Raw genomic sequence first — 26,027 nt, 5'->3', positions numbered from 1 at the left:
GGGGGGTATTGAGTATGGGATTGGTGAGGAACTCCCCCTTGAGTCATAGGCTGGTTCTGCTTCCAAGAAAAGTTAGGGTGGTTCCGCCACCCTGGATTGTATGATTCGAAGAAAGGTCCACTGGATTGTTTCCGATAATCGTTGAAAGCGTTCACTTGCTCCATTGGTGACTCGACAAAAGCCGATAAAGATGGGCAAGTCTGTGCTAAGTGCATGGGACTAGCACAGATGGAACAGCAGTCAACATGGAATGGATTGGCAGCATTCATGGATTTGCTAACAACTAGGGCTTCGACCTTTTTGGTAAGGGCATCTATCTTCATTTTTAATTCTATATCCTCCTTAACCTCGTAGATGCTTCCCTTCTTCTGAATACGAGCAGCTTTATCTCGACAGCTTGAAAAATCCCACTGTTGGGAATTGTCGGATAACTGATCTAAGGTCCTATACGCCTCCTCACCCGTCAAACTCAGAAATGCGCCTCCGTTCATCGATTCGATCATGCTACGGTTGGATTGAGTTAATCCTTGATAGAAAACTTGCACGAGTCTCCACTTCTCGTATCCATGTGGAGGGCACTTAATCAGCATATCTTGAAATCTCTCCCAACTCTCAGAAAATTTCTCATCTTCTTCTTGAGTAAATGAGCTTATCTCCTTCCTACACTCATTGACTTTGGACATGGGGAAGAATTTGTTGTAGAACTTGTTTAGCAAGTTCTCCCAAGAAGTGATGGAACTAGGCATGTTTGAGTCCAACCATGCCTTGGCTCTATCATGGAGTGAGAAAGGAAAAAGCCTAAGATGCACAGACTCTTCAGAAAATTTTTGAAATTTGAAGGTGGCACAGATGTCTTTGAATTTCTTCACATGGCTATAAGGATTTTCGAGGTCCAAGCCATGGAATGTGGGTAGGAGTTGGATGACATGAGGCTTAAGGTCAAAGTGAGTGGCATTGGTTGGGGGTAACACTATACATGAAGGAGAATTTGTTGCAACAGGTGCAAACAAATCCCTAAGTGTCCTAGTATGATCGACGTTTTCTCCCCGATTCCTCTCATTCTCATTCGCATGCATGTTATCTCCCATCTCAACAGAATTTCTAAGACTTCTCCTAAGAGTTCTTTCAATTTCGGGATCTAAAGATGTCAAGTCTAGGTTCAATGATCTTCTACCAATCATACACCAAGCATACGCAAATGTTTAACCAAAAAAACAAACAAAAATAAAGAAAAGAATTTGCTAATGGGGAACAAAGTTCATCAAAGTACTATCTAGGGTAGTTCCCAGGTAGGTGAGGGGGGTCACATTGGACACACTTAAATCCCAAGACCTGTCCTTGCCAGAATTCGCCTTGTCATTGCCCTTAGATAGCTAAGTAGACCCACACTAGCAAGAAATGGTTTTTTTTTTTTTTTTTTTTAAATCAAAAGAAAAATAACACAACTAAGATAAAAAGGTAAAGACTAACAAAAATACATACAATTTACACAAAGATAGCAGCAAAAGTCAAAATAAGAATACTTACAAATTGGGACCAAAAAGAATTTTTGGTAAAAATTTCTGCTACTGATCTTATCCAGGAGCTGCCTTTTGAGTTGAGGTCGATCGATCGAATATAAAGTTGATCGATCGAAAATCGATCGATCGAAATTTTAGTAGATCGATCGAGTATTTGAAATTGGGTAGGAACAGAAATAGAAACAGGAACAAAAACAGAACATAAACTATCTTTTCTTTTCTTTTTCGTTAGAACAAAATAAAACAAATTGAGGGTAATATGAAAGAAGCTGCAGAACAGATCCAGGAGAAACAAAGAAAGAACTTTAGAATGCAGAACAGAGGCTAAACAACAGAAAAATGGAACAAAAATCTATCTAACTAGTAGAAAAACAAAATCAATCAAACAAAAACCAATTTTTGTACCGATTTCCCAGGCAACGGCGCCAAAAACTTGATGTGTGTTTTAATGAGTACTCGCAAGCGTACGAATCATTTGCAATATAGTGTGTGCAAGTGCGAGGTCGAATCCACAGGGAAATGGTCAAATATTGGTGTCTTGTTTAATCATCCTCATTTTAACCTAGTTCCAAAGATTTGAGGATTGATTCAAGAACAAAAGACTAAATAAAAGAGATGAAACGAAATATGCAAATTAAAAGGAACTAAGTCTAAGGAATCTACCAAACCAAATCCAACAACTCACACTCTTGGTTTCCACTTGAACACCCAAAGAACATTAAGCTTTGGATGTTATTCAAGTGTCTTAACCACAAACTCTAGAACCATTAAATGAATCCAACTTAAAGATAAATTACAAAGAGTACCTATTTGAAATCAAATCATCCAATGTATCCATTCAATGAACAAATCACAATGGATATCATCATTCAAATCGATAAAACAATGTATCCATCGGTTGAAACACATTAAATGTCATATATCTACTAACAACCACATTCATTGCAAAAGATAAAGCATTTAAATGAATGGAATTTGAACAACAAATATGATATATCATCAAATGTGCAAGTAGTATAACAAGAGTGTGAGTGTCATCAATGGAAAGGTTTCATCCTCAACTTTAGTTGAGGTTACTAGCATTCCATGACTAAAAACACCACAAGAAAATGAAGAACAAACATAGAAATAAAAAAAAAGCTTTACAAAGAGAAAGTGTCTGAGAACAAAAGCTACTGAAATACACTATGAAATGAACGAAATTAAACCTAAACCTAGCTACTGTTCTCTGAACTCTCCAACAAGGAGGCATGGCTATGGCTTTTATAGAAGGAAATTAGGGCTAGAAACCCATGTAAAATGACTCATCTAACCCCCTCTAGGGTTCCTCTCTTGCTAGAGACAACCAAGGTCACGAAACCAGTGTGTTCTGCTGTGAAAATCAGAGGGAGAACTACTTTTTGTCGTGTAGAAGCTCCTGATTGAGTGTTCTGGCGCGCTTCTGCAAAAGTAAGTTCTGGGAAATTTCGATCGATAGATTAATATTCGATCGATTGACTTCGGGCAAAATTCGATCGATCGAATTTAAGTTCGATTGATCGAGTTCTTCAGAACTTCCAAATTTTCCAAGCAATTCCTCATGAATTTTGCCATTCCTCACTTATTGACCTACAAAACATAAAAACACAAAAACTAACCAAAGCATCAGAAAATAACAATGCTAAAGGTCTAACTAATGTAAATCAAGAAGTCCAAATACACAATATTTGGCACTCATCATTCACCCCATAATAATGTTGTGAAATCTTGTGAGGATTTAAAACAACAATCACAGCATATCGATAAAGTATTGAATGCACAAAGTACTGAACAAATTCAAAATAATCGACTACATGTAAAAACTTCTATTGATGATGTTTGATGGCTTGCATTTCAAGGATGTGCTTTTAAAGGTCATGATGAGACTCTTGATTAAAAAAATTGAGGTAATTTTCTTGAGATGATTAAAATTTTGGCATCATATAATGAAAAAGTTGCAACAGTTGTTTTGGAAAATGCTCATAAATCTGCAAAGTATACTTCACATAGAATTCAAAAAGAGATTTTGCAAGTCATGGCAAGTAAAGTGCGAGATAAAATTCGTGAAGATATTGGAGACTCTAAATTTTGTATTATTGTTGATGAAGCACGAGATGAGTCTAAAAGAGAACAAATAGCTATTGTTTTGAGATTTGTTGACAAATATGGTTTTATACAAGAACGCTTCTTTGATCTTGTTCATGTTAAAGATACATCGGCATTGACTCTCAAGAATAAATTATCTGATGTTCTTTCTCATCATGGACTTGACATTCAAAATATTTGTGGACAAGGATATGATGGTGCTAGCAATATGCGTGGTGAATGGAAAGGATTGCAGACATTATTTCTTAATGATTGTCCTTATGCATACTATGTTCATTGTTTTGCTCACCAATTACAATTAGCATTAGTTGCTGCATCTAAAGAAGTGGTGAATTTCATTATCAATATGGTTGGTGCTTCATGTAAACGTCACGATCAACTACAAGCTGCTCAAGCAGAAAAAATTGCACATATGCGAGCTATTGGTGATCTTGAAACTGGAAAAGGAGCTAATCAAATTGGCACTTTGAAACGAGCTAGTGATACTCATTGGGGTTCTCATTATAATTCTTTTTGTAGCCTAATACGTATGTTTGATGCTACCTGTTCAGTGCTTGAAATAATTAGAAGAGAATGAGCTAATTACTCTCAACGGGGAGATGCTAATGCTGCTTATAAAATGGTTACATCATTCGAATTCATTTTTATTTTACATTTGATGAAAGAAATCATGGGCATTACTGATGTTCTTTGTCAAGCTTTGCAGCAAAAATCTCAAGACATTTTGAATGCTATTAATTCAGTTTCTGCTGCAAAAAAACTTATCCAAAAGCTGAGATATGATGATTGGGAGAAATTGCTTGAGAGTGTTGTCTCTTTCTCCAAGAAATTTGAAATTGACATCGCAGACTTGAGTGCTTGTTATATTGAAGGTCGAGGTCGTAATCAACGGAATCACATTACAGTGGAGCATCATTATCATTTTGATATATTCAATGCTGCTATAGACTTTCAACTGCAAGAGCTTAATTGTAGGTTTGGTGAAAGGGCAGTCAAACTTTTGACACTTAGCTCAGCTTTGGATCCAAAGGATGGTTATAAATCATTTAAAATTGATGATATATGTAGTCTTGCGGATGTGTATTATCCTCTTGATTTTTCTGAGCAGGAGAAAATTAATTTGGGATTCCAGTTGAAGTATTTTGAATTTGATGTGCATAATGATTTGAAGTTGCAAAATTTGTCTTCCGTTGCAGAATTATGTCAAGGATTGGCAGAGACAGGAAAATCAAAGACATACTATCTTATTGATAGATTGATTCGTCTTGTTTTGACTCTTTCGATGTCTACAGCGACTACCGAACGAGCTTTTTCAGCTATAAAAATTGTTAAAACAAGACTTCGCAACAAAATGGAGGATGAATTTTTTGCAAATAGTTTAGTTGTGTATATTGAAAGGGAAATTGCTGAGAGCTTCAATTTAGATTCGATATTTGATGATTTTGTTTCTCTAAAAGGACGTAAACTAGGTTTTTGAATACTTTATATTTCTGTCTTTTTATACTAGTGCCAACATGTTTTTGTTGCTAATATATTAATTTTGGCACATATTTATAATGAATTTTTATAATGTACTTTTGTGATACACATTGTGTGACAAATTATTCAATTTCTATTTTAAATTATATTTATCAGCCCCTCCAATGTCAATTACCTGGGTCCGCCATTGCTTGTCATCATAATAGGAGACAACTTCGGCTCATATTATTTACTATGGAGGCAACTTAGGCTCTGATAAGCGTCGAATGCTGTATATTCAAGCCCCTTAACTTGCATATGTTAATTCCTTAGCATTGTTATTTGTTTGATTTTGTGTTATTTTATTGTTTTTAGTTTTTAAATAAACATGCAATTAATTCAATTAATTTTGGGCTTAAAACACACTTTGAGAAGATTTAGAAGATGCGGTTAAGTTTAATCAAATCAAGGGAAAGATTAAATCAAAATTTCTCTAATAAGAGTCAAAATCGGATTGGATTCAAATTTGGATTTTGCACACGTCTCAGTTTTTTGATCATAACTTTCTGCTCAGATCTCGGATTGCAATGAAATTGATTGCGTTGGGAATCTAATAAAAGTGTCAACAAATATGTCAGAAATAACATTTTTCAATTCGGACGTTTACTATGTCAAAATCACCTCGTAATAAAATACCATAGATTTGGACGAATTTGGAATCATTTTCCTACTTGGATTGAATTTTCAATCTCAACTTGGACTAAGAGACTAAGTTTCAATTTTTCTTGGATTTCTAGGGCTTTTAGGCCTCTCATAATCTTTATAAATAGACCCCTAAGCTTCAAGAGAAGGTGTGCTTAGTTTTAGACAGAAAATTCTCCTTAGAGGTTTGACAAGTTGAAGAGGAGAAGAACATGGCAGGAGGCCATTCCAGCACCACGATGAGCGGCTAAAATTCGTAATAAGGTGTTGATGTAACCCTTTCCAAGTAACAATGGTTTAATTGTATTTTAATTTGAGATTTTCTATATGCATGATGGTTGTATAACTGTGAGAATTGATCTTAATGTTTATATTCAATCATTATGAATTTATTATCTTGTCTTAGAAAGTCTTTTATACTGATTAAACTTAATCCTTCATATTTTATGTGATTTTGGGAATGATTATTATACAATGGTTTTAATTGATATATGACCAAGAGGGTTAGATAGGTCATGCCTAGAGAAGACGAGTTGTACTACATCCTAGTTTAGTGTAATTTAGGTAGACAGTTTGTAGCAACCAAAGATGGGTTATACTTTTCCATTGATTGTGTGTATCTTATTAAAGACGTAGCTAATCCATACCTATGGAAGACGGGTCGTACCGCATCTTAGTGGTTAGGTGGATGGTCTGTGCCAATCAAAAATAAATTATACTTATTCTTTAGAGGTAATTTCTTGACTACTTGAGTGAGGCGAGTCCTATATCATGCATAGTATGAATTTTTCTTGTTAATTTATGATTGACCATTGTTATGCGGTGAGTGTTTAAATCAATCCCCTATTCTTTCTCTTATCACTACTTTCTTTACATTTATGTCTTTTATATTTATGTATTTATTTTTAGAAAACCAAATCAAACATCTTTTAAATTAAGTGATATTTAATTTCGAAAAACTTGATAGCAATATCTACGCAGTCCTTGAGGTTTGACACCCTCAATATAGCCCTATCCTACAAGGATTCGTATTATTGTGAGTGGTAATTTTATTATTGATATTTTTGTATACAAAACGATCACACCAGGCTCCTATACTTTCATTATGGAGACAACATCAGCTCCCTTTACTTTTACTTTGGAGGCAAATTAGGCTCGTTAATCTTTATACATAACCATGCTCATGCTTCATGCTTTCATACTATTATGCTCAAATAACATCATGTTCTTCACATACTCTTTACAAACATATCATGAAAGCTTAATTTCTCAAGAAGCTCATAAAAACATATCTCACTACATCACCTTATAATCATATCTCAAAACACATAAATTATCCTCAAAGTATTTCTCAACACAATTGAAAGTATTGAAAACATTCACAATCATATATCCTTCTAAAATAACATTGGCTCGAATTTAGAACACAATATCATTGTACCAACAAAATCATCAAAAGTTTAATATCTTTTCTCACTGAGTAAAATACTCACTTTGGCTACTCGGTATATGGCTTAAAGATGGATTCCAACAAAAGCTTTGCAATGCACCACTGCATTATCACATTGCATGACACATTAATACTAACACAACATTTCTAACTCTAAAATTCCCACCTAACTCTTGAATTGCTTAAGAACTAAGACCCATGGAAAACCCATAAATTTCTAGGGTTCGGTTTGACAGCCCATCAACTAATAATACTAACCCATAAGATTATCTTAGGGTTAGACACCAAAAATCACAATTTAAACACTTACAAAAATCTAGGGTTTTGGGTCTTACCTTGATTTCTTATAAAAAGTGAAACTCAATAATTGGAGATGATGAAGAACACTCTAAAACACACAGTAGCTAAAGAAAATTGAGAGATCAAACTCAATCCCTCAAAAATCAACACAAATCTTGAAAAAACTAAGATTTCGGATTTACCTCAAATCAATCAGTGAAAACATAGATTCTACCTTAAGGATCACGTTTCCGGCATTGGATTTGAGTTTGGAAGCTTCAATATACTAGGATCTAAGGTTTTGGGTCAAAACCCTAAGAAAATTGGAGAGAAAACATGTGAGAGGGAGAAAAACCGGAGAAATGAGCTGAAATGAGCTTATTGGTGTCTTAAAAGGTGGCCTGTCCGGATACGAAAGTGATCTGTCCGGACACGCGAATGTGAAATCGCATATATGAACTTTCTGTAAGGCCTGTCCAGACACAAAAATGGTCCATCCAGACACGCGTGAAGGCTGGGACTTATTGGAAGTCCCGTCTGCAGGCTCGTTCGGACACAAGTTTTTGCCAAGTCCGTCCGGACCCACTACCCAAAAATTCCCCTCTTAACATTTCTAGGTGTTTTTCCCTCCATTTTTCATAATTTCTCACTTAATTAGTCTAATTCATGTTTTTAACACCTAATTAATTTCTTAGACATTACAGAATGACTCTGCGAGTCGAGTAAGTTTCAGTTTCTCACAGTGCAAAAAGTGTGGAAGGCCACACTCCGATGAGTGCATGGTGGGATCTGGAGCTTGTTTTCGGTGTGGAAAAAGCCTGACCATTTTGCGAGTCAATGCCTCATAATAGTTGCTATAAGTTCAGGATCGGAGGCGAGCAACAATCCAGTTTAGGCAACTGACTTAGGCGAGGGTGTACTCATTCACTCCAAGCAATGATGAAGCCGTGGAAAATGCAACTAACGTGGTTATAAGTATTATTCCTTTGTTTGGTAGGACAACTTCCATCTTGTTTGATTAGGGTGCCACCCATTCTTTTATATCGTCTACTTATGTGAAGATGTGTTGTTTGAGTACCGAACCACTAGAACCAAATATATTCGTGGCCACTCCTATTGGTCACACAGTAACTTGTAAGAAGTTTGTGGAAAATTGCCCTATTGTCATAGGGGGGAGGACTCTACAAGCGAAGTTAGCGGTGTTTAGCATCTTGGGCTTTGATGTCATTCTAGGAATGGATTGGCTATCAAAGTATGGAGCAAATATAGATTGCCACAAGAAGGAAGTGATATTCTGACTCCATTGCATAGAGGAGTTCAAGTTCTGTGAGTCTTGTGTATGAGCTACTCTACCACTCCTCTCTGTTGTTCAAGCAATAAGGAGCGTTAAAGATAGGGCACAATCATATTTAGCTTATGTGTTGGCTAACCCTAAAGTCAAGTTGAAGTTGAAAGACATTCCAGTAGTTTGCCACTATCTAGATGTTTTCATAGAAGTCATGGGATTGCCTCCGAATCAGAAAATTGAGTTCACCATTGATTTGGTACTAGGGACTCGGCCTATTCACAAGGCACCTTACTATAGGTCTCCAATAGAATTGAGAGAGTTGAAGGAGCAACTTCAAGAGTTGCTAGATCGAGGTTTTATTCGCCCAAGTGTGTCTCTGTGGGGAGCGCCTGTATTTTTTTTGTGAAGAATTATGTCTATGCAGAAGTGCATAGATTATCGTGAACTAAATCGGGTAACCATCAAGAACAAATATCCATTACCAAGGATCGATGACTTGTTCGATCAACTCAAGGGAGCTTTGGTATTTTACTTAACGTGTGAGAAGAAGACTTTCCGAAGACAGCGATATGAACACGGTATGACCATTATGAATTTTTTGTGATGCCATTCAGGTTGACTAATGCACCATCAATATTCATGGACCTGATGAATCGGGTATTGCATGAGTACTTGGATTCTATTGTGGTAGTGTTCATCGACGACATATTGGTTTACTCAGCTAATTTTGCCGAACATGAATAACACTTGTAGACGATGTTGAATGTATCTGAGGGAAATGGAGTTGTTTGCCAAACTCAAGAAATGTGAGTTTTGGTTAGAAGAAGCATCCTTCTTGAGTCATGTTGTGAACAAGAACGAACTTATAGTTGATCCAGATAAGGTAAAGGTTGTTGTTGAGTGGGAACAATCGGCGAATGTTCGGGAGATCCGTAGTTTCTTGGGTATAGCTGGTTACTATCGGAGATTCATTGAGGGTTTTTTTGCATTGTCAGGGCCACTGACCGCTCTCACAAGAAAGAATGCCCAATATGAATGGAGCGAGGAATGTGAAGCTAGTTTCCATGAGCTAAAGAGAAGGCTTGTGATTGCACCAGTGCTTACACTACCCATGAAATTTGTTGGGTATGTGGTTTATACAGATGCATCACGTAAAGGGCTGTGATGTGTGCTTATGCAACAAGCCAAGGTTGTGGCTGGTACGGATATTGGGTTGGCTATTTATCAGGCTAGTGGGGAATGTAAGCCTCCATTCTCTTAGGCAACTCGTGTAGGCCAATAGGAATTAAGTTGAGGATAGTAGCCTCCATTCAAGTGGTCCCCGATTCACTTGGGATACTTGTGTAGGTCAATGGGAATTAAGTTAAAGATAGTAGCCTCCATTCTAGTAGTTCCCAATTCGCTTAGGCTACTCTCACATAAAGTTCTTGTTTTGGTAATTCAAAAATAGGAGAAAGTTTTTTGCTCGTGTAGGCCAATGGGATTTAAATTTGTTTGTGCCACCGGGGTTGGTGCAACAACGAAATATAAATGTGCCGCTGAATCTTGTGCAGGTACAAAATTGACATATTAGATTTGTTCGGTTTTGAAAGTCGAGTTGAAGTGGGTCCTGAGGGCTAGAGACTGATGGAGGCTCACGGATACAGGAATGGCTCCAAGATATGAAAATCCTACGCTCTGGGTTGTTACGGGGAGGTGAACCTCTTGAAGTTGGATTGGGGGCAATGTCCCTTGACTTCTATCTTGTGATGTGCCAAGCGAACGACAATATGTTTTTGGGTAGAGTGCCTTTCAGCTAGGGGTGTACAACCTGTTGCGGTTATTTCCTCATAACCGCAACTGCAACCGGGGTACTCGGTTATTCTCATTTTAATAACCGCAACTGCAACCAATAGAGTTGATGTGTAATAAAAAATGATTGATGTGTTAGAGCACTAGCAACAGATACTCAATCATTTTCTCTAATTTTGGAAATCAAACCACTTTTTCTTTCTCTATACAAATATACTTCACAATAGCTTCTCTTTATCTTTCCTTGTACTATTAAAATAATATTTTTTTTACCTTTTACGCTTTTTTTTTTCATTATATTCCAAAAACATCTTTTCTTTTCTTTTCTTTTTTCTCAATTTCTCTCTCGTCAACGTCCATCCCTTCCCAACACTCCCTTCTTCATCTTCTTCTTCAACACAACACTTGCATCCCCTCTCCCATTTGTTTCACACTGAATCGTGACCAAGATAGTAAGAAAGAGACGGAGGTTCAAAGAGAAATTGAGAAAGAGACGATGCCGAAGAGAGAACATAGAGAGAGAGAGAGAGAGAGAGAGAGAGAGAGAGAGAGTTTGGTTCAATATCACCCACGACGTGGTCGAGGCCGCGGTCCTGGACCCATTTGATGGTGGTGGCACGTCCACAATGCTGCCACCCCAAAGCTCCACCACACCACCACCGCCGCCACCGCTAGAACTCTCTCTCTCCCCCTTTGGTAGCCCACTCCAAATATCTCCAGTATTCAACAACACCAAAAAGCACCACCGAATCTCCCACTTTTTCAAGATTCTAAAATTTGGAAGAGAAAAAGAAAACGAAAAGTAGTGCTTGTTTTGTTCTTTAATGGAGCCGCCAGAGGATAAGAGAACATTGTTGGATTCGGCGGAGGAGGTAATCCTTCGGGGGACTTAACTGCGTCAGAAGAAGCGAGAGAGAGAATGATATTCGAATCCAATCGTGACGAAGTCGATTGCTACTTGCAAGCCGTTGATGAAATCCAACAGTCACTATCGTCGATGTCTCTCTCCGGCGATGAGCAGTAGAGCGGCAACAAGGCCAACTCAACCATCCAGATCACCATGGCTCTGCTTGAGGACGAGTTCCGCAACATCCTCCTCAGCCACACCTTTGCAATCGAGCTAGACTCCTTGGACTCCACCGCCACTTCCGCCAATCTTGGCTCCTCCAGTCTCTCCTCTACCGACACTCCCTCTGTAAAGCTCGATGACCTCGTTGACGACCATCTGAGCGAGGAAGATGAGCTGCATAGGAAGATGAGAAGTGATTAGGACGTGTGAAGGAGTGAGGAGAGAGAGAGTTATTTTTTTAATTAAAATAATGTATTGGGTAGCATTGTAGCTGCCCAATGGTTTAGGGTATTTGTAAGGCATCTGCTGTGGGAGCTATTTAGTAGTTTTTTTTTAAAATTTTCCCTATATTTAGAGAAGGAAATTACTTACAGGACATCTGCTACTAATACTCTTATAAAAATGAAAAAAGTTAAAATGTTTTAAAGTTGACTTTTTTTGGGAGGAGTGAAAATAAGGGGAGGGATTGTTGTCTTGGTTATCAAACAGACTCATTATCTTTATGCTTTATCTTATGAAGTGTAGGACTTGACTCTCATATATTTTGGTTCTGGATATGTATCATACTGATGACTGGTCTTTTGACCATACTTGAGAGATTTGGCTATCTATATTATGGCATTTTAGTTTTTAGTCTTTCTATTCTTATTGTGATTGTGGTTTTTAAATTGTTATATTTATCTTTTAAGTGAAAGTCTTCCGCTGCAAATTTTTTTCAGAAAGGATGAGATCTGTGTGGTCTTATTCTTCTTAGAATAAGACTCAAAGACTGACCATGAAGTTAATGACCAGTTAGTTAATTTCATTAAAGCATTACACATGTACTTTTCACATGCTATATGACAAATGTCACTTTATCATACTGGTTTGTAAAAATTGGTTCCAAACTAGTTTGCAACTAATTTCTGTCATTTAAGAGTATGTGTAGCATTTTTTTTAACATATATTTTACGCGTATATATCTTACGCGTGCTAGGCATGCCAAGTAAATTATGTAAAGTTTCTCTAAAGAAAAAAAAGAAAAAAAAAAAATTATGTAAAGGTGTACATAACAAAAAATAAAAATAAAAATAAAAATATCACACGTATTAGCGAATGATTTATAAAAGAAATAATTGTACCATTGGTCCTTGTTAGGGCTGAGCATGGGGCAGGGGGGGCGGGAATAGCCTTTTTTTGGCCCCGCACCCCGCCAAAAACACCCTACAACCGCGCGGGGCGGTTGGGGGTGGAGAGGGGATACATGGGGCTGGGATCCGCGGGTATGTGGGTATTTCTTCCACATTTTCTTTTTCACTTTCTTTTTTCCTTTTTCACAAATTTTCCTAGGAACCAAACAATAAATAAGTACAAATAAAAATAAGTGGATTAGAAGAAGAGAAGAAGGAAAGAAGAAAAGAAGAGACTGAGAGAAAGTACCTTTCACGTGGGCGTGGGTGTGGGTGTGGGCGTGGCCATGGAGTAGATGCAAGATTCGACAGGAAATCTTGAAGAAGAAGAAGAAGAAGATGTGTAACGCCCCGCCTTTTGCAAAAAGGCGTAAGTGAAAATTTTCGAATTTCCACGTGACATTACTACAACCTCTTCAGAGTTAAGATTTGGCAGCGGAATAAAAAGGTATCCAATCGGTTTGGAATGAATAACATGACAGAGCTTCTAATTGAAATACTTCTAGTCAATCATAAAGAAAATGTTTAGACAACTACATGCAAACATGTGTCAACAATGACACAAGGGAATACATGGAAATTATTAGCAATCTTGTCAACATAAAATGTTATAAACATAGAAAACTATAAACAAAATGCAACTATGCGTCCTTAGCTTTAAGACCTCTTGAGCTTTATTCCTTGTCTATAAACCTGCACCAATATACATATATATATAGGAACAAAACACAAAACATTAAAGTGAGTCCACTGTTTCCAATAATAATATGAGTGCTGGTTTATTTATGGAATGCAACACAATGCAATATAGCTTCATGATCATAAGTATACGCAATTCATGTTCTGCAGTCATGAAGTGAATATAAATATGATAATAAAGCAATGGTATGACAGTTTTAAGTGTAGAGTCTTAGGTATTTCCCTTTTTCCACTACTCTGTTGGCCTTGGCACGTTTAGCGCGTTATTTGAAACCTTGGTTTCCTCACTTAACTTTTAATTATAATCTTTGGGAGCCTTGGCTCCTGGAAACCTTGGTTTCCCTGGTGACCTTGGTACACCAGTTTTTGTATTTATTATTCTTTTCAGGTACCTCCTCATTCACTGAGAATCTTGGAACTCATGTGAAGCCTCGTATACCTACCGTGGATCTTGATCCAACAGCTTGTTATTAGACAGGTTATTAAAAATGATAAAATATGCAAAACCACATGCGCAAACAATAAAACAGTAAACATAATATTATAGGAAAGTCAACCAGCTTCGTCCTCAGTAAGTATAGAGATACTTACAGCCTTTTGGTGCAGTTCTCATAATAGCTTATTCTCTGCAATAAATATATATTTGTATATAAAATATTAGCATCATTACTTGTAAATATAAATTATAGGCTTATCTTCGTACCTAATCTTTTTAGTTGGAAAGCTACTTAACATAATATGTTTGTCTTGATGTTAATTCCCAATATCAAAACTCTTTCTCAAGAAATTATCAATTTTCCATATCATTTCACATATTATTTAAACACCCAATATCGGTTAGAATTATAAACATAATATACTTTAATAAGACAATTACCAAAATACCCAATTCTAGGCTCAACCAAATCACCCAATATTCACAACACCATTGTAACAGACCGGTCAAGACTCAAAATCATAAACACACAGCCACAATCAGTTCAAAACAGAAATTCAATCTCAATGCTCCATAAAATATCCCATCCGGCCAACTTCAAAGCTGCAACTCAGTCATCATCCAACCACAAACCCGTAAATACCCAAAATCAATTCCTAAATCCATCACTACCGAAATACCCAAAGATTAACAACCAAAAACACTACATCACACGGCCAACCTTTCCAAAACACACACACACACAATCAATCAATTGAATCCACACTAAGGGATCCTTGCTGGGCATTCTGAAAATCAACCAAAACAGGGAGCACCGTAAAACTACCAACACCCCAAAATACCAACATACAACTTCATAAATATGATTGATCATGGAAGGGTACAAGGAACCCGAATCTGCCAAGTCAGCCATAACCACAACTTCCATGAATTCCATTCTCAAAAACCAACTAAAATAATCAACACTCACACCCTTAATCAGCCGAGTAGCAAAACAGAGAAACACCACACACACACTAAAAGCACACCCACTGGCCAGAACAGGGACAACAACCAAAACTCCCATGATCAGAACCATCAACAGGAAAATGAAACATAATAGATTGATTAAATCAAAACTAAACTACAAGATTCAACTAGAGAATTTTCATTTAATTACAAAGAAACCAACCGAAAATCAGTGAGCTAGAACCGTCGGAATTCGCCTATGGAAGTCGTCGGAAAAGCTACTGGAAGTCGTCGGATTTCGTGTCCCCTGTTCTGCCGGAAAACGGACTCAGGTCGCCTGAAATCGCCACTGGGACCGGCCAGAATCGTGCCTCTGGCCCATCGCCGACACCCAGTACCACCCACCGGAGGATCGGCCTCTGATCGGCCCTCTGCTCCGCCGGCGACAATCACCGGAAGCCCACCGAGGGTCGGCCTCTCCCGGCTTCTTCTCTGGGTTTCACTCTCGGCTCCTCCCTCTAACGCTCTCTCGATCTCTCTGCCTCAGTCGGCCTATCTCTCTCTGGCCTCTCAGTCTCTCTCTCGGTGAGAAACAGAAAAGAAGACCGAAAAGGAGAAGGAAGAAGAAAGGAGATAGGGGGAAGAAAAGGGGACCGGGTCTCTCCTCTCTTTTCACTCTCAAATTTTCTCTCTCAACTTCACTCTCATCTCTGATTCTCCGTCACTCTCACTTCTCCCTTTTCCCACGATCGTCCCTTTCCGGAGACTCGGACGGAAACAGGAAAAAAAGAGCAAAAGGAAGAAAAGAGAAAAGAGGAGGAAGAAAGAAGACCAAACAGAGAAGGAGAAAGAATCTCAGTAACAGAGTAACTATAACTGAGTGGTGCAAATTTTGTTGAAAGAGAAGTGGGTTTAATTTATAGAGGTAGTAAACTATGGTTAATTTTTACCTCAGTTAAATTAACACGAGTTAAAAGTAAAATATCGGATTTAACTCATGGTTAAATTTACCTTAGTTAGACTAACTTTAGTTAACGTTTAAAATATCTAGTTAACCCATGGTTAACTTTTATCTAGTTAAATTAACTAGAGTTACTTTTTAATAAAAACTAATCATTAATAATCATGAGTATCTTTATAAAATCTTTTCATTAATGACTCACTAAGATGTAATTTTAAATCCGTTTTAAGTCCAGTTCGTTTCATAAATAATGTTAATTTTTAAATAACATCATTAAACTAATAATATTATTATACCAAATAATATTAGGCCAAAATAATATTTTATGTCAATAATATTATTACAAAATATAATAATATTAGGAATGTTATTATTCCAATTAATTTACCAAATATTTAGGTTTTGGAACAAATGTCACATAAAGATATAATTATCAGGATAATGTCGATCGAGCGATTTTAAAGTTGATCGAGCGATTATCAATTGACAAGTCGATCGAGCGATGGATATTGTCGATCGAGCGATGATAGAGAAATAAGTCGATCGAACGGCAGAAGTGGTCGATCGAGCGATTGATCACCTTGGGTTAAATTCTATTTAAGGCGTCCTATCTTAAAATCTAGGGTATTACAAGATGCGAAGGGGGCCATGGAGCAGATGCAAGATTCAGCAGGAAATCTTGAAGAAGAAGATGCGAAGGGGGCGCTAGAGTTTAGGAAGAAATGAAAGGAAAAAATGTGGAGAGGGGAAGAGGGGGGGGGGGGGGGGGGGGGGGGTGCGGCACTACTAGTTGCTAGAATGCTAGGGTTTTTTTTTTCTTCTTTTTCTTATTAATTGTGCGGGGCGGGGCGGGTCCCCGGGGTTTTTAAAAACCCCAACCCGCAACCCACCCCGCCCCGCACGAGTATATCACTTTTAAACCCGTACCCGTAAAAAATTAACTAAAACCCAAGATTTTAGGGCGGGGCGGGGCGTGCGGGTTGGGGCGGGTTTGCAGATATTTGATCAACCCTAATCCCTGTGGTTAGCCTAAATTACAAATCACTCACTGTAGTACAAAAAGTTCATGGAGGATCATTGTGGTAAACTATAATTACGAATCACTCCCTAAACCTATTTTCCGTCTATCAAGTTAACAGATTCCGTTAGTTTGTTACGTCATATTCAAATGGAAATCGACACGTGTGCATTATAATTAAAAAAATATAAATATATTAAAAATATAAATAAATAAAATTTAAAATTTATTTTCTTAATAAAAATTATGTTTTTCACATGTGAATCTTCTGCGTGTGTTGTATGAATTTTATACGCATGTTAATCTGTCCATATTTTTTCCCTTCCCTCTCCTCATCTCCTCTCCTCTCCTACGCAGCTCCCTCCGCCCTCACCGCACCTTCGTCCTTCGAACCTCCACCCCAGCCGAACGCCACCACCTGCGACCACCACGATCCAAAGTCCGGCAAGTCTGCAGCTCTAAAACCGGCACATACCACCACCAGCGACGCCCACCAGCCAAAAAGGAAAAATAATGGTTTTCTGATTTGCAGTTCCTTGGGTTAGTGATGCTTTTTGTCTTGAAGTTATTCCCCACAAGAAAGCGTTTGGTTCACGTTTGGTTCACAAGTTCTTAGATTTAACCAAAACGACACAGTTGGCTTTATAAGAATACCCAAAACAATCTGAGCCCTCCATTTTTTCTACAGCAGATACTGAAGCCAAATCCATTAGAATAAACCCTGTGTTTTGCAAAGCCCCCATCACTCGGTCTCCATGGCTGTGGACAGGGAAAAGCTTCAAGAAGAATCTCCCGTGCTACGTTTCTACAGAATTGTTCTCGGTTGGGACTACTTCCGCCTCCTCAAGAACTCCTTCGTAATCCCTCTCTTTTTTTCTCTCTCTCTGGTTGTGTGTGTTTGAGTGTTTGTTATGTAAGTAAGTTTTAGTTTGTGGGATAATATTGGAATGCAGGAAAATAAAGGAAACTTTGGCGATGGAGCTTCCTCGGGGCTGAGGGAGGTGAAGGACGCGTATAAGGACGTTGATGATTATATGTCAACTTTTGAGCCACTTCTATTCGAGGAAGTCAAAGCTCAGATTACTCAGAAGAGAGATGAAGAAGAGGGTATTTTTCTATCTTCCTTTTTCTTTCTGTTTGGTTCCCGGTTTATTTTCTGGGAAGCATTATAACGTCAAATTCTTAGCATTGCTTCTGAGTTGTGCTATATAATATATAGCACATTGGTCCCGGATTTATCACAATCAGATTTTTCTTGTTTCAATATAATGTTTGGCTATGGAATATCACCCAGAAATTTTTTCATATCCCCCCCACCCCTCTCTCTCTCTCTCTCTCTCTCTCTCTCTCTCTCTCTCTCTCTCTCTCTCTCTCTCTCTCTCACACACACACACACACACACACACACACACACACACTCTTATCTATCTATAAATATTTTGTTTCTTTCTATATCCCTCAATTTCTCTATGAGAAAATGGTGATGGAATTTAGTTTTGAGCCTTTTCTGCTCTTTTATATGTTTTTGAGGTATGGAATGTGACCCTGATAGCAATACACATACAATCGAACTCTATGTCTTTCAGTTCTGAAGTATTTGTATTTGGCATTGCAGTGACACAATGGCATAGCAGGCTGGTGGTGGAATGCAATGAGGTTGATGGATTTCACTTGCTCGCGGTCACTTATGCGGCTGACGACACAGAGGAATCGATATCACAGAATGACCTGTTGCTTCTTTCAAAAGAAAATGTAAATGCAATCTGATCATTTTTTTTCGACTTCTCTCTCTCTCTCCATGCATTTTAACATACAATTCTCTGGTCGTTTTATTTTGCATTTATCTCGTTGTATTAGTGGTTTTCTCTCTGTTCCTCATTCTAATTATTAGCTTTATTTCTAATTGTTCTGTTTTCTTTTCTCATATCTTTTTTCTTTATTTACTTGCTTTCCAGTTGCTCTTTTTTCTTTTCTTTTTTTTTTTTTTTTTGGCAGAACACATTTGGGAAACACTTTTTGGGTGTATATTGTGGAGAAAAGGGAAAATTAATCTTGGGAATTGCGAGTTTTCTTTTCTGCAAAAAGTTCAACTAGTTGGCCCTATCAAGTTTATGAGACTTAAATCAAGATAACAAGATCAATAGAAATAATTGTTTTTCCCTCTTTTCCTGTCGGTCCTTGGTAACCAAAAGGAAGCCATATCAAAACTAAATGAATTTGGTTTATGTTGCTTGGGTTTCTTATTGCTTGGAATGTGTTGCTTATTTCAGTTTCAAGAGGGTACAAGGATGCCAACAACATATGCATTTGCATTGGTGGAGAATTGTCAGAATAATTCTTTTAGACTTAGAATGTATTTAGCTGGAGAAGTCGAGCATTCAAATACAGATGTAGTTAAATCTAGTCAGAGGCTGTTAAGTATGCGGACGGTTATTACTTCACCGACTAGTGAAGTGGATAAACTATTTTACAGTCTAAAGGTAACATTTTTCTCCATGAAATTAGAGTTATTCTTTGAGATCAGCTATATTTATATTTATGCATTCATTTATTTTGCAGAGATTATCTTCCTTTATCTTTTTTTTTTTTTTTTTAAAATATATTGTAAAATGTACAAATTTGAATCCAGCATAAGAAACTGTATGAATTTAAGGGAAATACTGTTTATTGTTTCTTGTCCATTATCCTATCACTTCCCAATTTTTTATTTTATTATTTTTATTTTTTTTGTTTAAATATGGGCCAAGTATGTTATAATTTTTTTATGTGAACCTTAATTCTGATTGTTCTCTCTTTAAAATTGTAGTCTTCATGATTAAAAATGAAAGAATGATGTATGCCAATGTGTGATTTTTAGAGAAGTGTTGGCAAGCATCTGAAATTAAATTTATAATTTTAGCCTTGTGGGTGTTGCTCAGAACTTTCAAACTTGAAGGAGGATTTGAAACCTTTAAATTGAGGATTATGTTTGTGTTTGTAGTTTTGGTAAGCTTAGAAATAAAAGTTTCAATCAAAGAGGAGAGAAGGGGAGGGCTTGAACCATAAAAGTTTTTTTTTTTTTTTTTTGCAAATGGAAATAGGGTTTGTGCTACACGTAAGGTAGCAATAGTGGAAAGTTCTTTGGGTTGTAACTGATGATTCTTATTTCAGCAGATTCTTCTGTCATGTGGCATAAGTATACCATGCAAACTAAGTGTGATATTTTTAAACAATTGCATTGTTAGGAATGTATTACTATGGTCAGTACAGGATTCACCAATTAAGTGCTAAACTCTTTAGAGCAAGTTGCTTAGCAATTTATGGTATGATTAAGCCTCTTGAGAGAAGGATAAGGCAGGAGAAATGCTTAAGTTCTAGTGCTGGGATTAGTTCCAATTTATGCAGTTTGAGTTGATGCTTTTATGGTGGTTACTTGTCTCTTATTTATGGTTATTACATGATTATTCATGTTGCTCGGAATTTGAAACATGAAGTAATTACCTGATAAGGGATCTTGTGATAATAATACAATTTTTATTTTTTATTTTGTATTTTTATTTTTTTATAAGTAATAAGCCAATCACATTAAAAGCGTGAGGCGCCCTTTAATACACTGAGAGTATACAAAAGAAAACGCCTAACTAGAGAAACGAGTAAGGAAATCAAGAAAACTTTTGATAAGGGAAACACATAAGCCGTAGTCCAAAGATACGAAATGTGATAGAAGGAGGATAAAAGCTCCGCAGGGGTCTCCATGTCCTTAAAGTTCCGGTTATTTCATTCCCTCCATTTAATTGGTAGCATAGATCTTTAGTAATGTAGTACACAGCTGGTATTTAGTTCAAGTCACATGCACTCTGATCATAATAATGATCAAAATGCTCTTGGTATTCTTTGTTGCAACTGTTCAGCTTCTTGCTTAGGGAAATCTAAATATTTTGAGTAGTTTTGATCTTATTTACGAGGCAGACAGGATCTTATTTCTTGTTGTACATAGCCAATCAAGATAACAATTGAACCATACTATATCCAATATGAATACAACATTTTGTTTGTTTTCATCCTAGCTTGTGAACTTGTAATTTATCAACTAATGAATGAATACATCTTGTAGATCTGCAGTTTATCAACTATTGCTCGTGAATATGTGGCTCTATGGTCGATTGTCTCTCTTCCTTTTAAGGATTTAATATTATCGGCTGCTGAAAAGAATATTGGTTGTGAAAACCAGGCTTGGAAAATTTCTAAATCCCTGGAGGAATATATAAAACACAATCATAATGAATCTCAACAAGAAGCCATACAGGTAACTTCCTTCTCATATTTTATATGATTATCAACTGCTTTATTTCCTGGATCAGATTGTATTTATATATGATTGCTACTACCCTTATATGATGTTACTTATATGTTGCAACGACCCATAACCATAGTGTTTACCACCCCCCCCCCCCCCCCCCCCCCCCCCCCCCCCTCTTTCCCTTCTTCTCTTCCAGCTGTTCTCATTATTATTTTGTTCAATGCTTGAGGATTCTGCTTATTATGTTACTTTAATGAATGTCATTGCCTGTTGCAGGCTGGTCTAGCACGTAAAGCTTTTGTTCTGATACAGGTTCGTGTTGTGTTGTCTTAAGCTTCTTCTAGATTTATTTACGGCATGCTTTTCCTTTGTTGTCTTTTTCTTCTATACTTGAAACAATATCTTCTATACTTGAAACAATTTTTTTAATGAAACAATGCTTTTCCTAGTTCATATTTAAACTATTTGTTAAGCATGTGATAAAGGATAGGACGGAAACCTCCAACTTTGTGCTCTCTAATTGGGTTAAAGTTTCATTGGTAGATTGGTAAAGGGTTATTATGACGCAAAAGGCGAAGCACGAAATATTGGTCTATGGGGTTATTAGGATTTAATTATATATATATATATATCTATTTTAATTTTCAAGAGTCAATGGTGTTTTTGTAATTCAATAAATGGGCGTTGCCCTATATTATTTTGGGTAATTCAATTAATGGGCATTGTCCTAGATTATTTTTGGTAATTCAGTAAACGGGCGTTGCCTTGGGGTTTAGTGGTTAGTCTATTTAAGCGAGTTTTGTATTCCAATGGAGGCAGACTTGATGAAACAAAAATAGAAAATAAAAACAATGGAGAATTGATTCTTCTCTCTCCTCTTCCCCATAGCTTCTCTCTCTCTCTCTCCCCCCCCCCCCCTTAACTTCTTCTTTCTCTATTTTCTTACTTATCAAAAAAAAAAAAAAACTTCTTTCTCTTCAATATCTCTCATCTTTTAGCTTCTTTCTCCTTTCTTTGCCCAAATCTTGCTGTGTGATTTTTGTAACTATTGTGGCCTGGCATTAAATTTGGTATCAAAGCCTTACTCAATTGTTTCACATATCGTGCTACCCCAACTGGCCAACACCACGACCACTACCATTCCAGCACAATCGTTGTCCACCATTCCAAGCCTCTCCATTGCTTGCCAAATCAAACCGTAGAACCCACCAACTTCAAGACACAAGCCTGCCGCTGTTAGAAAAAAAAAAAAAAAAAACCGAAAATCTCAAACCACCCCATGCTATGGCGCTGCCGCCACCCAACAACCCACAAGAATGGACATAGTCCTTCGCACAACCTAAAACACCGCCGCCAAACACTCAAACTAATACAGCAAGACAACACAACAACTGTTGTCACAAAACAAAAAAAAGGAAAAAAATCTCATATAGTCTCAACCCCTCGGTCCCAACGACCCATCTCAACATCATGTTCTTTTGCTGCCCTAAACAGCCAACTGGCAACCACCACACCACCACATCACCACATCACCACCCAACGCCCAAACACCCAACTGATAAACACCACCAATCCACCACTCAATCCAAAAAAAAAGGGACTACCTGAAAGTCCATCTTGCCTATCATCACGACCCATCTCACTAGTGGTGCTACCCACCTCATCGCACGGCAGCACACCCTCTGTTAATTGTAGAAAGTTCTGCACGATACAACGACGCCAAACCGCCGTCACGGCTCCATCCATTGCCGCCACTATCTTGCCCGCACAGTTCGCCCTTTGTTGTTGACATCACGTTCCATTTCGCCAACGCCTCCACTACTTTGCCTCTGCGTCACGACTGTTGATATCAATCTTGGGGAGCGAAGACGACTTCTATGAGTCCTCCCTGTCTTGTTGACCCACTTCCTCTTGACCTTGGTTTTGCTCTGTTGCTGTTGTATGAGAGAAATTTTACTAAGTTTAATCAAGCTTTTTTTTTTTTTTTTTGGATAAGTAATCAAATCTCATTAAAAAGCGCAGGGGAGCGCAACTCTAGTTTAATCAAGCTTTGTTTGGTAAATGGTTATGGCGTTATGCTATGAAGTGGGATGCGTTATGACGTTTGGTTCTGGAAGCAAAATATGATAGTTTGAGTGGTGGTTGGTGCTCTAAGGAGGTGGAAGGAATTTTTGGTGTTGGAGTGTGGAAACATATTAGGAGGGGGTAGGGAGTCTTCTCGAGATATATTATATATGAAGTGGGTGATTGATCTAAGATTCATTTCTGGCATGATGCTTGGTGTGGGGATCAACTATTAAAGGAAGCTTCCCGGAGTTATTTGGTATTGCTCGTTGTAAGGAGGCGTGGGTTGTGGACCACATGCTGTTTTCCAATGGCATTATTTAGTGGAATGTGTCTTGTCATAGCTGTTCAAGATTAGGAGGTAGATTTGGTTCTTGCATTTTTTGGTGTGTTATATTCATTCAGATGGAGACAAGATAGTGAGGATTGTTTTAGGTGGACTCCTTCAAAGAGGAAGAGATTTGAGGTGCGGTCATTTTTTCATGAGTTATCTACTTTGGGGGGTTCTTCTTTTCCTTGCAGGATGTTTGGATAGTTAAAGTCCCTTTGAGCGAGGTTTTTTTTTGTGTGTGTGTGTGTGTGGACGACAGCTCATGGAAAAATTTTGACTTTGGATAATTTGAGAAAGAGAAGAGTAATAGTGGTGGAATGGTGTTGCATGTGTAGGAGAGGAGAATCTTTTTTTTGATAAGTAAGATTTCATTAAAAAGCGCAGCGGGGCGCAACCCTAGCACACAGGAAGTATACAAAAGAAGTCCCTATACAGAGGAAATAAAAGAACAAGAAAGTAAAAAGTCAGCGAACAACATACTACTCGGGCTATGCGCCGACACCCAAAGATATAACATATTAAGCACATTTCTACAAAGAGCCCCAACCGAAACCTCCACATCCTCAAAAAGCCTAGAATTTCTCTCACGCTACAAGCCCCACAAAACACATAAAGGAGAATCTATTGATCATCTTTTACTCCATTGTGAAGTGGCAAGAGAATTGTGGGCTGCTTTGGTTGTTCATGTATATACTTACTGTGCACTTAGGGACGCCTTGCGTTTTTTTAATAAAGCTTTAATATTTATCCAAAAAAAAAAAAATATTGATGGTGAGGTCAGGTGGGTAGTCGCTCAGTTCTAGATGTGTGGACAATAGCTCAGTTGTGCTTAATGTGGAGTATGTTGAGAGAGTGGAATGCTAGATGCTTTGAATATCGTGAGAAGACGAAGGAAGAGCTTAAGAACATCTTGGTCAAATTGCTTTTTAGTTGGATTGGGGCGTATAATATCTCTCAATCTTTCAAACTTTTTTGAATTTGTGGATTTTTCGTTCTTTTTTTAGCATGTAAGGGGGACTTTCTATATATACATTCTGTGTACTAGGGTTGCGTCTCTCTGCGCTTTTCAATGAATTGAATTATTTATAACTAAAAATGAGAGAACCAAGTTTTGTCGCTCAGTTTTATGGAGTGGTCAGCCAGTCAAAGCGTTAAAAAAAATGTTTTGGACACATGCTACTTAAGTTGGTTGGACCCTTGTTCAGAGGTTGGGCTTGGACCCATAAATTTCTTGAGTAAATGTTTTGAACCTTTCTGCATTTCAAAACTCGAGGTCAAGTTTTCTCCAACCAAGGGAGAATGATGTAAAAGGCGAAGCACAAAATATTGGTCTATGGGGTTTCTAGTATTTAATTTTCAAGAGTCATGGGTTTCCCTAGATTATTTTAGGTAATTCAATAAATGGGTGTTGCCCTAGGGTTTGGTTGTTAGACTTTTTGGTAATTTAATAAATGGGTGTTGCCGTTGTGTTTATTAGTATATTTAAGTGTGCTTTGTATTCCAATGCGGGCAGACTTGACGGAATAAAAAAAAAAAAAAATTGAAGAATTGATTCTTCTCTCTCCTCTTTCCGTTCTCCTCTCTCTTTCTCTTCCCTATAGCTTCTTCTCCCTTTCTCCCCCCTTAGCTTCTTCTTTCTCTTCTCTATCCTCTTTTAGCTTTTTTCTCCTCTATTTGCCCCAATTTTGTTGTGTGATTTTGCTTATCAAAATTTTGCTGTGTGATTTTTGTAACTATCGTGGTCTGGCATCAGATTAGAGTTCAGTAACATTGAGTATTGGGGATAATATTAGGTTTGAGTTAGTATTGTATATGGACAATTACTTATTGAAAAAAAAGTTTATATGGACAATTTAAGATCAAATGAAATATAAGTTTTTTCAGAAGAGAGAAGAGTAGAGTGAAACTTTAAAGTTGGAGAGAGAGCGAAAGCTGACACTGAAAATAGATATCAAGAAATAAGCCTCCATTAGAGCTTAAATCTGTAATCTCAATCAGATATCATTCACCACCAAAAAGCAAGATTACTATCCATTAATAGACCACAAGCCTGATGTTGTTAACCCTAGCCATTGAAATTAATCTAGTCCTAACCATCTATAAAACCTTAATTAAAAGGATGGTAGAAGACCTAATGCATCATTGCTAATAGATCAAGGTGACCCAAAATCAGCTTCTTTAACCCACCCTTCTTGTTGAGGAAGTTTCGGTGGATGTGGCGCAGCCAGTGCTGGATTTTGTTGGAGGGGCAGTTTCCATGAAGGCTGTTGTTAAGCAATCTTTAACCCAAAATCAGCTTCTTTAACCCAAACTTCTTCCACCTTAGAGTGTTGCAAAGACTTGGTATCACCGACAATATCTATCCTCATTGCTGCCACAGACTCTGCAAATGAGCTCTCATCCAAATGCACTGACCTGCCTTCTCTAGCCCTCCTATAGTA

The 26,027-nt window shown here is 37.5% G+C and overlaps 2 protein-coding genes and 1 pseudogene across 5 annotated transcripts in view; all 3 read left to right on the top strand.

Annotated features, from left to right (window-relative positions):
* The first annotated feature begins 3,459 nt into the window (after positions 1-3,459).
* Positions 3,460-5,121, top strand: LOC133881111 (uncharacterized; annotated as a pseudogene).
* A 4,478-nt stretch (positions 5,122-9,599) lies between these two features.
* Positions 9,600-9,986, top strand: LOC133881110 (uncharacterized mitochondrial protein AtMg00860-like). Its single transcript, XM_062320071.1, has one exon. It carries the CDS (start codon positions 9,600-9,602, stop codon positions 9,984-9,986), a length of 387 nt encoding a protein of 128 aa, XP_062176055.1.
* A 7,222-nt stretch (positions 9,987-17,208) lies between these two features.
* Positions 17,209-26,027, top strand: part of LOC133882884 (probable helicase MAGATAMA 3) — a 49,181-nt gene continuing 40,362 nt past the window's right edge. For 2 of the 4 annotated variants that reach the window (XR_009902747.1, XR_009902746.1), the window contains exons 1-6: positions 17,209-17,769; positions 17,866-18,019; positions 18,528-18,664; positions 19,183-19,392; positions 21,006-21,197; positions 21,468-21,503. Coding sequence is in view for 2 of the 4 variants with exons in the window: in XM_062322113.1 (XP_062178097.1) it covers positions 17,668-17,769; positions 17,866-18,019; positions 18,528-18,664; positions 19,183-19,392; positions 21,006-21,197; positions 21,468-21,503 (831 nt within the window). In the remaining 2 variants the exon portion in view is untranslated. The remainder of the gene's footprint in view (positions 17,770-17,865; positions 18,020-18,527; positions 18,665-19,182; positions 19,393-21,005; positions 21,198-21,467; positions 21,504-26,027) is intronic. The other 2 variants (XM_062322113.1, XM_062322114.1) reach the window with 2 other exon arrangements.

The sequence above is a fragment of the Alnus glutinosa genome, chromosome 11 (assembly GCF_958979055.1).
Source record: "Alnus glutinosa chromosome 11, dhAlnGlut1.1, whole genome shotgun sequence".
Taxonomy (NCBI): domain Eukaryota; kingdom Viridiplantae; phylum Streptophyta; class Magnoliopsida; order Fagales; family Betulaceae; genus Alnus; species Alnus glutinosa.
This window is presented reverse-complemented; position numbering and strand designations above follow the sequence as displayed.

Excerpts from the sequence above, each read along its gene's own strand:
- LOC133881110 (XM_062320071.1), top strand. The coding sequence starts at position 9,600 with ATGGAGTTGTTTGCCAAACTCAAGAAATGTGAGTTTTGGTTAGAAGAA.